The sequence below is a fragment of the Ranitomeya imitator genome, chromosome 4 (genome assembly GCF_032444005.1).
Source record: "Ranitomeya imitator isolate aRanImi1 chromosome 4, aRanImi1.pri, whole genome shotgun sequence".
NCBI lineage: Eukaryota > Metazoa > Chordata > Amphibia > Anura > Dendrobatidae > Ranitomeya > Ranitomeya imitator.
The window spans coordinates 427,082,023-427,095,741 of NC_091285.1; the positions used below are offsets into that span (position 1 = coordinate 427,082,023).

Sequence of the window (13,719 nt, forward strand, 5' to 3'; positions counted from 1 at the left end):
TACTATATACAGGGGAGATGACACACAGGTATATACTATATACAGGAGGAGATGACACTGGTATATACTATATACAGGGGAGATGACATACAGCAGGTATATACTATTTACAGGGGAAATGACATATAGGTATATACTATATACAGGAGGAGATGACATACAGGTGTATACTATATATAAGGGAGATGACAAACATGTATATATTGAGGGGAAAATGAGAGGTGTGAGGTGAAAATGAAAAGGTGTGAGTGCAAAATGAGAGGAGTGAGGGAAAATAGTGGAGTGATCGGAAAATGACAGATGCGAGGTCGAAATGACAAGTGTTAGGGGGGAATGAGAGGAGTGAGGGGGGAATGAGAGGCGTTATAGGAAAATAAGAGAAGTGAGGTGCTATAACTAACCACAGATATTTACTATGCCCAGGCAACGCCGGGCTCTTCAGCTAGTATATATATTAATTGCTGCCTGTACAATACGCTCACAGTCACATCTCAGCTGCCCCTATACGCAGTCCCACTGTCTGCTTGTTGTTCAGGAAGACATGCAGTATCGTTGACTCTACATTAATTGCACACATTGCTATGCATGGATTACACTCACACTTCTGCTTTCTATGCACACACAGTTTTTTAGTGTACAGATTGCTTAACACAGCTCTGCTTAAATTTCTGACCATGTATTCCAAGTTTTGCCAAGAAAGATTTAAATGGATGTAATAACACAGCAGAGCTCATGTACAGCACGGTGGAATCAATGGTTCTATATAAATAATAATAATATAGTCAGCAGAATATTGCACATCCTGGTGCACTGCCTTGAACACTGGTTGCGTTTGTGCAACAATAAATGCTGCACCTCTGACTTCTCTCCCCCTCATGAGCATTGCAATCAGGAGACTGATGAAGCTGCAGGGACTGCACCTTATTTATATTGTTTTACTCTCTGTTTGAACTTCCTCACTCGCTGACTGGCCTTTGAAACAAGGAGTACAGCAACACTGTTCGTTCAAGCAGCCCCTTCCTCCTGACTGCCGACTCCTGTCCCACTGCTGTAACCACAGAAGTCTCGCTGCTGCTCACATGAGGAGAAGAGTTCAGGCCTCATTTCTTTGTCCTGCTCCTGAGCTGCTCCCGAACTCTCACCACATCAAAGGGGCTTCAGCAGACCAAGCAGCCCACAGCAGGGAGCGGCCCCTCTGGCAAATTCCAGAATTGCCAGATGGGCAGTCCAGCCCTGGTATGAAATGGGATCAGGCTCAGGGAGAAGTATTTGCTAGGGTTATTTCTTCTAGCTTTTAACTGCTCAGCTGGAGTTGATTGAGGCATCTTTCCATACAGTCCTTTTCTAGACTGACACCCATTTGTAGTATCAGAGACACTCATCTGCTATGTCTCAGATGTCGCTGAAGGTCACTTGTAATGTCACTGTGTAGAGCTCCTATGTTATTTGGGGAGGCAGGAACTCAGCCACTTTGTGCTCTCACATCAACAAATTAGTGATGTCACAGGTGGCTTTTTGACTGAAAGGTCTGGTGGCATTACACCAGCTACTGAACCTGACAGAGACATTAGCGATGTCACAGCAGCCTATTAGTGATGAGCGAGTGTACTCATTGCTCGGGTTTTCCTGAGCGCGCTCGTGTGATCTCCGAGTATTTATAACTCGGAGATTTAATTTTCATCACAGCAGCTGAATGATTTACAGCTACTAGCCAGGCTGAGTACATATAGGGAATCCCTAGCAACCAGGCAACCCCCCACATGTACTCAGCCTGGCTAGTAGCTCTAAATCATGTTGCTGATGTGAATAAAACTAAATCTCCGAGCAGTCATAAATACTCGGAGGTCACCCGAGCGTGCTCAGGAAAACCCGAGCAACGGGTACACTCGCTCATCACTACTGCCTATCTATCTGAAACATTCTTGTTATATTTATTTTTATGGCTGTTCACAAAATCCCTCAATGGTGTGCAACTCAGCTGGTAATTATAACATGGGATTGAGCATAGCCCTGTACCTCTGACATCACAGACAGCAGAAAGCTCTATATATGCCCACAATTGCTAGAATGGGAGTATCATTCCCCCATTATTCCTCACTGCAGTTGTACCCAGAGTTGCTGGTTTGCATGTGACGTCTGCCAATCCATTCTTCCTCAGGGATTGATGAAGATAGCTGAGCATTGTACTCGGCTGCCTCCGTCAATCCCATAGACACTAAATGGAATGGCAATGGTCATGGGCGACCGTGCACTCCTTCCAGTAAACGCCACACTGAGGAGGAAAGATTGACCTGACACCAGTTCTAGAGACCAGTAGACATCACAGCAATCGCATATTTATCACTTAACTCTTTAAGCCCAAACCTCTTTGGATTGCTGTTTTATACAGTATAGCATCAATGTGTTGCTGGTATTTTTATTATTATTAGAACAATGCTAATTGTTATCATATAGAAATGAATAAAGAAGCACCAGCGTTACATTTTTATGGGCTAAACTAGGAACATATGTGTAGTGTAGGTGTATTAAAATGATCATGATCGCAGTTGCTCTGGTCCTCTTCTGGGGCACATGACTAAAGTTCCAATTCTCCAGATAACACAAGGCTCTATGTATGAACCAGAAGTAGCTTTTACAATGTACACCTATGGAGCTTCAGAATGAGGCCCCATAGGCATACCTTGTAATAGTGACTTCTGGCTCTCACATAGACCCCAGCGTGAGCCGACAAGTCGGAATAGTTGTTACGTGCGCAGAAGAGGACCAGAGTGAGGCTGGAAACCGGAGAAGACGATGATTGGTAAGTATTTTAATACACCTACACTACATGTACAATCACTCAGATTTATCTCATAATAATGTTAATGGGAGTGTTTCTTTAAGTAATTTGATTAAAATTAAAAAAAAAATACAACTCTTCATTCACAACTCTTCACCCAACAACACAAATCCCAAAGTAAAGTAAAACAGTAGTCCCTGAAGTTGCAGAACTCCATCGTTTATAGTCCATCAGCTCCTCTTTCAGCAGCCAGGAAAATCATTGCAGAACTTTTATGTAACTTTTATACTTCTGATTTTCATGATATATTAGTTTGATATATTCCTTTAACTGGGGTAATTCTATGAAAATTTAAAAAGGACTTGCATCATTGAATATCATGACCACTCATCTTGACTTGTGGCATTTATAGGTTTTGTCGGAGCCCTGGAGACTGTCCACATCTCAGACCCCACAGCAGCAGCTGAAATTATTTGATTTGGAAGAATTCCCAGAACACATTTCAGCTGGGGGAGGATTTGGACCTGTAAGTAATGGGATAATGGGAAAAAATACCGTAGTTGGCCACAAAAAAAGCATTTTCCACCTTTACAGTATAAGTGATATATTTATTGATTACTGTGCTAGACTCTGCTTAGTGTGCATCCATTTACTGTAAACTACATTCATACATGAACCATCAATGCTGGAGGCATTTATATACATAATTATATTTGAAGTTTAGTTGTCGCTTTTGTACTCTGTAATTGAACACGTATCATTAGAAAAGTTTGATTATAACCAGTGGTGCAATAGTTAAAGGGACTCTGTCACCAGGTTTTTGCTATGTAATCTGAAAGCACCATGATGTAAGGGCGGAGACTCTGATTCCAGTGATGTGTCACTTAATAACCTGTGTTTTGCCGTTCCAATAAAATCAGTGTTTTACCAGCAGATTATCACTACAGGACAAGTTGCCCAAGTGCCTCCTAGTCCAACTATGCCCCCTTGACATTTGAGCTCTGCTAGAAAACTATGATTCTATCACAACAGCTGCACCCAGTAAACTAAGTAATGCATTGCTGGAATCAGGGTCTCTGTCTTTACATTATGCTGCTGCCAGATTACAGATTGCGGCCGAGAGAATCCCTTTGATTTGATTATCCATATTCACTATGGGAAACATTTACCTTATTACAGGTGGCTGACGATGGTTATGGTGTATCGTACATCTTTGCGGGAGAGAACATCATCACTTTGCACATTTCTAGCAAATTCTCCAGCCCTGAAACGGTATGACTCCTTTGGGTTTCTTAGAATGTAATTAAAGTGTCGTGTAGACCTTTGCTAAGGGGTATTTTGCAATATTAAAGAGATGTTTAACATATAAGTAGGTAACGAAGATGAAAATAATTATTTGATCTACCAGTTGAAGACCATGTTTAACCCTATGTGTTAACAATGCTTCCAAATAAGGATGAAAATTGCCAAAAAAAAAACCCTAATGCGACATTTCCCATGGATATCTTAAAGGAAGTGTTTTATCGTAAAATGGCCTATTTTTTATATCCAGTTTCAATGTTAAAAGTTTTTGTGTTTCTATTTCTTTATGTTCATTTAAAAAAAAAAAACACAAAAAAACAATCAAACATTACAGAATCAGAAATTTTACCATTTTCACAAAGGCCATCTGTACAGACTCATTTTTTCTGCTCTGTACTAATGACTTTTCAGCAGTTATTATCATCAGAAACAAGATTTCAATGGAAGATAACACCTATCCATCACTGAAAGTAAGTCATGATCACAGCTCGCCTCCCCTCCTCTTGTCACAATGGCATTTGCCTAGTAACTCCCGTGAAGAAGTCAATGAGTCGGAACCAGTCTGTTGCTGCCTATATCCATTTGGTTTATGAAAAGGTCAGGTATTATAAATAGTGATGAGTGAATTTGTTCGAAAAACGATCTCCAAACATAAAATCGGCACAAATATGACACATTCGGATTTGTGATCGGAAACTCGTGCAAAATTATATAAAATTGGAAAAAATCGGTAACATTCGGTAAAAAGTGCAGGAAAATCTTACTTTCAGCACTTTGGCTACAATAATGGTGGTGTATCATGAGCGTGGTGCACGTGTTTTATGAGGGGTGGGGGTTTGCAGAGCTCAGAGGAGCGGCGAGCTTGTAAACAGTAATTTCTTTTTTTTCTTCTAACTTTGTGTGCACATTGCAGCTAGCAAATCAAGACGCAGGAAACATGCACAATGGCTTGTGTCATTGGCTGCTGAAATCACATGTCCCTCTCCATTTAAAGAGTGGACATCTTGTTTTAGCACCATTTTGACAATTTAACAGCACAGAGAGACTGCTCCTGATGCTGGCAGTGTTAGCAGGTAGATTTTTAGGTAGTTAGCTAGGCGGTTGTTTCTTAGTCAGATAGTTTAGTTAACTAGTGTCCTGTATGGCTGTGAAATCAACCTAACAGCAGATTTTTTTGTGTGTGTGTCATTACTGAGGTCCACAGAGAAGGGCACATGTCATGCAAGTGTGTTGTGAACTGCTTCTATTGTGCTCCATGCACAAGTAGATCTTTCTAAATCTTATTTTTTAACTTGCTAAATGTGATACAACATGCCATATCCCACCTTGTCATTTAGTAGTGTGGTGACATTGTTCTGTGATTTCAGCTTTTGTACATGAAAAAAAATGTTTTGGGGCAGTTGCTAATGTGATTCACCATGCCATATCTCACCTGGTATTTTAGTCGCGGTGAAATTCCACAGTGTGCATAGCTCATGCACATAAAAAAAAATTAATAAACTTTTCTGTTGCAAGACGTGATACAGCCTGCTGTATCCCACGTTGTAATTTTATGGCGGTGATGTAAAGCTGTCTGCAGACCTCACGCACATTAAAAAAATATTTTTTTTCTGTTGCTAAATTTGATATAGCCCACCATATTCCATTTTGCAATTTTGTGGCGGTGAAATTGTTGTGTGAGCAGAACTGTTGCACATAAAAATAAAAAATTGGTTTTACAAACGTGATACAGCAATCCAGGGAAGGCCGTGTCCGATAACGGTGCGAACCTGGTGGTGGCCCTACGGCGAGGCAAGCTCACACACGTGCCTTGCATGACTCTCGTCCTCAGCCTAGTGGTACATCGTTTTCTCCGCCCCTATGCTGGCCTGAGAGAGCTGCTGCAGAAAGCACTGAAGCTGTGTGCTCACTTCCGCCATTCGCACCCCTCAGGTCATCGACTTGCGTTGATACAGAGGTCTCTGTCCAAACCAGTTAACAGGTTGATACACGGTGTATCGACACGGTGGAATTCCACTCTGCACATATTGCAGCAACTGTGGCGCTAGCAACGAGCCTTGATGTTTCATGGCGTATAGCCTGGGCCAACGCAGTACGGAAATGGCATATATCACATTTACAGAGTGGGCACAGATTAAGACCTCTGCACCCTTCTGCACAGTTTCAAAATTGCTACTAAGATGTCACCAGCATCAAGATGAAGAAGTCATGGACCTCCAAGGACTTTTGCACTCCAATTGCAGACAGTAAAAACTAGGCCATGTTGCATTTTTTAGTGTGCTTCATTAATCTTGTGTAATTGCACTCTGTGATATCTATAGTGTCACTTCTGTGCCTGCTGTTGCTACTGCTGCAGATGTTAACACGAATTTGTGGAAATTGTGAACAGTCATGGTTGGTCCCCATGTGCTGAGTTGGCTGTAGTGGAAGACGTGTCGGTCCCTATTATACTATTTCTACTCTTGTGAAATTTAGGCCACTTCGGTGGTGTCAGGCCCTCATTTTTTTAAATTTGAACTCCTGATTGGAAAATGTGTTGGTCCCTATTATATTATTTGTACTCTGGTGAAATTGATGCCACGTCAGTGGTGTCAGGCCCTAATTTTTGGAAATGTCAACACTCCTGTTTGGGTATCCATGTGATGGGTTGGCTGTAGTGGAAGAGATATCGATCCCTATTATACTATTTCTACTCTTGTGAAAATGCCACTTTGGTAGTGTCTGCCAATCATTTTTGGAAATGTGGAGAGTCCTGATTGGGTCTCTCCATCTGCTGAGTTGGCTGTAGTGAAAGAGATATCATTCTCCATTATACTATTTCTACTTTGGTGAAATTGATACCACTTCAGTGGTGTCAGGCCCTAATTTTTAGAAATTTGAACACTCCTGATTGGGTGTCCATGTGATGGGTTGGCTGTTGTTGAAGAGATGTCGAACCCTATTATACTATTTCTACTCTTGTGAAATTGATGCCACTTTGTTAGTGTCTGCCAATCATTTTTGAAATTGTGGAGAGTCCTGATTGGGTCTCTCCATCTGATGAGTTGGCTGTAGTGAAAGATATCATTGTCCATTATATTATTTCTACTCTTGTGAAATTGATGCCACTCTGGTTGTATCTGCCACTATTTTTGTAAATCTGTAGACTCCTGGTTGGGTATTCTTCATGCGTGTTGCCTGTAGCAGTAGACCTCTGAGACCATCAGACCTCCTCTAGCTTTGAGTCAACTACCCGTGTTACTATCCTTAGAATTTTCTGACAATAGTAGTCTGCGAAACTGATATTTGAGCCACCTGAGTGTGGCTGTGCATGAAAGCAGGTTGAGCTTTGCTGTGGTATCAGGGCTCCCAGCACAGCAGACCCACATCAATCCCTCACCCACCTCATCTTACTTTGACGTTCAATTCAAAGCTGTAAATGCTGGCCCAGACCCCGATACCTCATGCATGGCTGATTGCTGCCGTGCAATGCTACAATTTGTACTGTGTGTGAATTGAGGCCACTTTCCTGGTGTCTCCCCCTAATTTAATGTGTTTTGGCAGCTTTTGGGGTGTTGTGCATGCGTTCATTTTTGCCTTCCATTGACTGTAATGGCGTTCAGTGAATATTCGACAAATAAATTGGGGAATATTGCTAATTCGGCGATTGTAAACTAAACATTGAAATATTCGTTCATCTCTAATTATAAACCTAATATTAGACATTAGCTACGTTAATGTAATGTCATGTTAGACATTAGTGGCTACTGTGAAAATTGAAAGATTTCTGTGTTTTTTAATACAGTTAAATAGAAAATAAAAAAATTATAACTTTTATTTGTAATTACACATTTAACATAGACTCCTGACTTATTACATCATTTTCTGAAGATCCTCTCAATTAAAACTGTGTATTAAGTGCTAATCCTAGCAAACGAAAATGGCACAGGCATTTATTAGCAGAATGGACAACAACTGGTACTTTAATAAACAATAAAGAATCCTTGTGAAATCAGTGGAATTTGTCTTAAAGAGGATCTATCATCTGATATGAGTCGCCCACAGGGCAGTGGGGTACTCGGTACCGGGTCCGGTCGCAAGGGGGATGTCACGGTGGCTGCGACCCGGTCCGTGGCCCTGGGCCTCAACGTTAAAGGGGAAAATGTTTAAAGTTTGTCGTGACGCCACCTGTGGAGTACGGTCAGTAGTAGGACCGACGCTGCATTAAAGGGATCCCATGGGGGATGTTGTGGCAGCACAGATGTTACACTTCCCACAGGTGAAGCGGGGTCCTATGGTGTAGGGCGTAGATGGTATCGCCGGTGAATAAATGAGAGGAGACAAGTTGTAAGTCTTTACCATGTTTACTTGTGGGTGACAGGCCACTGTCCAGGGCCACAGCAACAGGTGAATTAGGAGTCCAGGCAGTCCAGAGACAAGCGGAATCCCCTTGGCAGCTCAGGTAGAAGCCTTCCACTCTGCGCTTGCTGTAACTGAGGTCCCTGCTGCCACTAAGTGTCTTAAGCAAAGTCCTTATTCGTTCTCCTGTCCAGGGACAGGTACCTGTATGGCAGGCAGCTTGAGCCGTGCTTACTGGGGTCTTTTCACGGTGACTCCAATCTCCAAGATGCTGCTGTGCCACAGGTAAATATGTGCAAAGTCCTTGTAATTAAATGCCCTCCGGTTCTGCTCTGTGTCTTATCGTCCACAAAAGCCTCGGGCTCCCGATACCCGAATACTGCGCTCTGACTCCCTGGAGGCCTTCCTAGTCCCCTCCTGGAGTCCTGTATCTCTACTGTGCTTCGTCCCTGTCTGTCCTCACACACAGCCTGTCTGTACAGACTAACCCAGCTTCTCCAAACCAGGATCTTTATCCAGGGAAGCTGCCCTAAAACATTTTTTTTAGCTCCCCTCCTGGCCTGGATTCAGAAGGTGTTGTGTGTGTGATAACCTGTCAAAGGGAATCTCACTTGTCTCCAGACATAGCACTACCCTCCATGAGAGGAAGGCATCACTACTGTGGTACCCGAACTCCTGGGGTGTCACAGATACATGCTGCCCATCTGTGGACAGCATGAATCACATCCTTTCTGCATGATTGTAGCTAGATATATTTTTCTCTGAAATGCTCTGTTGTTTCACAGATAAAATGCTTTAAAGATTCACATGGGAAACATAGCTGGAGACATTATTAGTCTGGCACCACGCTCAGCTTGCTTCTCTCAGCACCACTTTAGGTGATTGACATGTCTCTTGCTATAGAAGAAACTTGTCAATCACCTGCAGAAGTGCTGGGAAGTCTCTGGCTGTGATTTGGGCACCATGAATGAGGTGACAGATTCCTTTTTAATATTTGTTTCCAACTATTTTGGTGTGAAATACAATGAAAGCAGGCCAAAACTGTGTTTAAAGTGAAGTGCTATCTAGAATTTAAGGGATTTTTGATATGACTTAAACTTAAAAATTGTCATATGGTTGAAAATTAGAATTGTGTTTTCTTACACTTGTTCAGCTCGGTAAATGATAACTGTCAGTCTTTTTTATAAGAGACTATCAGATTCTTATGACAAGTTTAGATGAGACAATAAAAGCGAATCGAGTGTTCATTAGATCATTAGTGGGTGATTATCAACTTTTGTAAACATGCTGACAACCGCCCAATAAACGAGAAAAAAGCTTATCCGTTGGGTGAGTGGATTTTTCATGTCAGTATTAATATCATCATTGTAGGTCGCACATCGACCCTTATTAACAGGACATGTTCTGCTGATACCGGTGATATTCTGTGCATCCTTAGTGATCATATTAACGATCATGCAGAGCACATAGAATTCTAGTCGGCCTGTCAAAATGAGCACTAGTGTTCGGCTTGTATGTTTCCAATTGGCAGTGGTTTACCAGCCGCGATCAGAAAGTGCAAATACAACTTGCTGCGATTAACCATTATTAAGACATTCTTAGATAATGAGATATAAATTGTTTTAACCCATTATGAAATATGCAGTACATTTAACACCAAGTACTGTAAATATACAGGTTGGAAATGACAAGGGAAAGCATTACTCGGTTGCATCCATATTGCATTTATGTAGCTTTGGCAGCATAGGGGCTTAAATGGGTTGTCTAGTCTTGTGGTGAAAGTCTGTAGTCATTCAAGTTGAGTGCAGACATCTGAATCCTTACAGTGCAATGCACGCTGTCAGGATTTTCCAGTGTCTGCTGAGAACAGGCTTTACGTGACTACAAGTATCCGATTAACATACTTGTGGTCACTTGTAGACAAAACGTGCTTCGATCCACTAAATACAAGATAATCGAATGAGAATTGAATAAAGGTACCGTAACACTTAGCGACGCTGCAGCGATACCGACAACGATCCGGATCGCTGCAGCGTCGCTGTTGGTCGCTGGAGAGCTGTCACACAGACAGCTCTCCAGCGACCAACGATGCCGGTAACCAGGGTAAACATCGGGTAACTAAGCGCAGGGCCGCGCTTAGTAACCCGATGTTTACCCTGGTTACCATCCTAAAAGTAAAAAAAACAAACACTACATACTTACCTACAGCCGTCTGTCCTCCAGCGCTGTGCTCTGCACTCCTCCTGTACTGTCTGTGTGAGCACAGCGGCCGGAAAGCAGAGCGGTGACGTCACCGCTCTGCTTTCCGGCTGACCGACGCTCACAGCCAGTACAGGAGGAGAGCAGAGCACAGCGCTGGAGGACAGACGGCTGTAGGTAAGTATGTAGTGTTTGTTTTTTTTACTTTTAGGATGGTAACCAGGGTAAACATCGGGTTACTAAGCGCGGCCCTGCGCTTAGTTACCCGATGTTTACCCTGGTTACCAGTGAAGTCATCGCTGAATCGGTGTCACACGCCGATTCAGCGATGTCTGCGGGGAGTCCAGCGACCAAATAAAGTTCTGGACTTTCTTCCCCGACCAGCGACAGCACAGCAGGGGCCTGATCGTTGCTGCCTGTCACACTGGACGATATCGCTAGCGAGGACGCTGCAACGTCACGGATCGCTAGCGATATCGTCTAGTGTGACGGTACCTTAAGTCTAGTAAGAATGTGGCTGGAAGTAAGAAAATTTCAAACTTTCGGTTGCATGTCCTTCCGCTCTCGGCAGGACACCAAATAATTCTAACAGCGTGCGAGGATTCAGAAGAGTTTTCCCACTAGTGTGAACATTCCCTTTAACAAAGGCTACCCGGTCTGCCATGTTTTTGAACCTATTAGGACCCACCAGTGAAAAACTGAAGACAATTTCAAAGTAAAAAGAAAACCACATAATAAAATTATTTAAAAACAACCCACAAAAAATTGCCACAAAATCGTAGTGTTTATCCTATATAGTGAATGGTATAATTGCAAAAATTATAAATGAAACAGGGTTTAAAAGTATTGTGTAAAAGTAGCACAATGTATAAAACAATTACCCCTAAAAAATTACATATATTGCTCGTGTGTTTGTTAATTAAATGCAATTACCGTAAATATGATTTTTAGCAATTTATATTGTTTTGCTATATCAATTCCTTATGGTTTTTAGGATCTCGGCTTCCTTTTGACCAACAGGAACCTTGATATTTTTGTCTTTGAAAAAGTAAAAATCTGAATAGTCAAATGTCAGTAGAAAGTGATTAAATAGCAGATTAAAATTTGCAAAAATAATTTTATTATCTGATCCTGAAAGCAGGTAACAAAAAGATAAAAAGTGCTTAACATTTTAAATAATTACATATTACACATCAAGTATATCCCATAAAGTATTGCACATTAAATACAATTAATCTCATATGTCATACTTGAACTACTGTTAGCGTGTTATGTAGCAATTTTTGCAGTGTAAACTATCTCCCGGACATAAAAAAGATTACGGGAAAGTCAGTGATGTTTTAAAGCAACATAAACATAACTTTCTGTGACTCTTGTATGTGCAATGTATATTACTCTTTTAATTGATGTGAATATTTCTGAGTTATCTGTCATCTTTGTTCTTTTTGCACCTACAGATATGGTCAATGTAATGCAGCTTACATTTACTACAGTGTCACTGGCTTTATATAGCTGACAGTCTCATTACACTCCACCTACTCTAAGTCCTATGTAAGGGAGTCTCAGAGTATTCTTATGTGGTGTATCTTCAGCCTGTGTTTGCTGCCTCCTGCTTGTGATTTTTCTACATGTCAGCTCTTTCTAAAGCTACATCTCATTGCACACACTGGAGATTCTGTATAGAGTAGTCACAGTTAGTACGAATAGTGTGAGACAGAAGAGTTTTAGACCTATGTAGATAATTTTTGTAATAACTCATCCTCTATATAACTTTCTTACATAAAGTAAGGCAGATCTTATGTCTAAAATAGATTCTCTGGGAATATATTTTACTAACTTGTATAGCTCCATTAATTCTACAGTGCTTCAGACATCATCAGACCTATCCTCACTGGGGCTCACAATTTAAGTACCTTATCAATATGTATTAGGAATGTGGGAGGAAACCAGAATACCCAAAGGAAACTGACGCAAACACGGGGAGAACATACAAACTCCTTGCACATGTTGTATGCGGTGCGATTTGAAAACTGCACCCCAGAGCTGCAGGGCTACAGTGCTAACCACTGAGCCAATATATACGGTGTATGTATGTATGTATATGTATATATATATATATATATATATATATATATATATATATATATATATATATATATATATATATATATATATATATATATATATATATATATATATATATATATATACATATACACACTAAGCCTCATTCAATGCCATGATGTCACAGGGCCTAGTAAGCACCAGAGGTGTCCAGGATGCCTGGCCAATTGTGCCTATAGAGTTTCTTTGAGCTTCTCGGGTGAAATATACAGGAGTACAAGAAAGAGAAAACTAGGTGGGAAGGATGGAGTCTGAGAACTGCCAGGAGAGTTATGATGGATTGTCGCTATTGAGGCTGAGTATAGAGGCTGACCTCCTATATGTGTGTGTGTGTATATATATATATATATATATTTATATTATGTATGCATGTACGTGTATGTGTATATATATATATATATATATATATATATATATATATATATATATATATATATATATATATATATATATATATATATATATATATATATATATATATATATATATATATTCAGAAAAAAACAGGCAGCACTCCAAAAATCTAAATGAAAAACCATGGCTTTACAGATCCATTAGCATTTTCTTTATACATATACAGGAGGGTATATACTACGCTGGCAGTCAGTTTGCAGACTATCCGCCACAGCTGCCCATAATGACAGGGTTAAAATGTCCAGATGGAACTGAGTTGAGTGTAAGTTAGACAGCTAAATATTGCAATTGCGTTAGACACATAAATGCAGCTGTATGCTATGAGATCAGGAATATGAACAAAGTGAATGAACAAAGTAAATAATTCCTTAAAGGAAAGCTTAAAAGGGTTCTCCATTGCTTTCATGTCAATGGCTTTTCCTTTGGATAGGAGCAGAATTGCAGTTCTCATAAAAACGCACTTAACCGTGTGTAAAATGGTGGTGTTCTGCTCTGTACACTGATAACATCCTATAGACACCCAAGTAAGGATAGCTGATCAGCGGAGGTGTCAGTCCCCATTG

General features: G+C 40.9%; 1 protein-coding gene across 1 annotated transcript in view; it reads left to right on the top strand.

Moving 5' to 3' along the window:
* CPT1B (carnitine palmitoyltransferase 1B) overlaps positions 1-13,719 on the top strand; it is a 69,656-nt gene that overhangs the window by 54,431 nt on the left and 1,506 nt on the right. The window contains exons 17-18 of the mRNA XM_069765498.1: positions 3,192-3,305; positions 3,959-4,051. Coding sequence (XP_069621599.1) covers positions 3,192-3,305; positions 3,959-4,051 — 207 coding nt within the window. The remainder of the gene's footprint in view (positions 1-3,191; positions 3,306-3,958; positions 4,052-13,719) is intronic.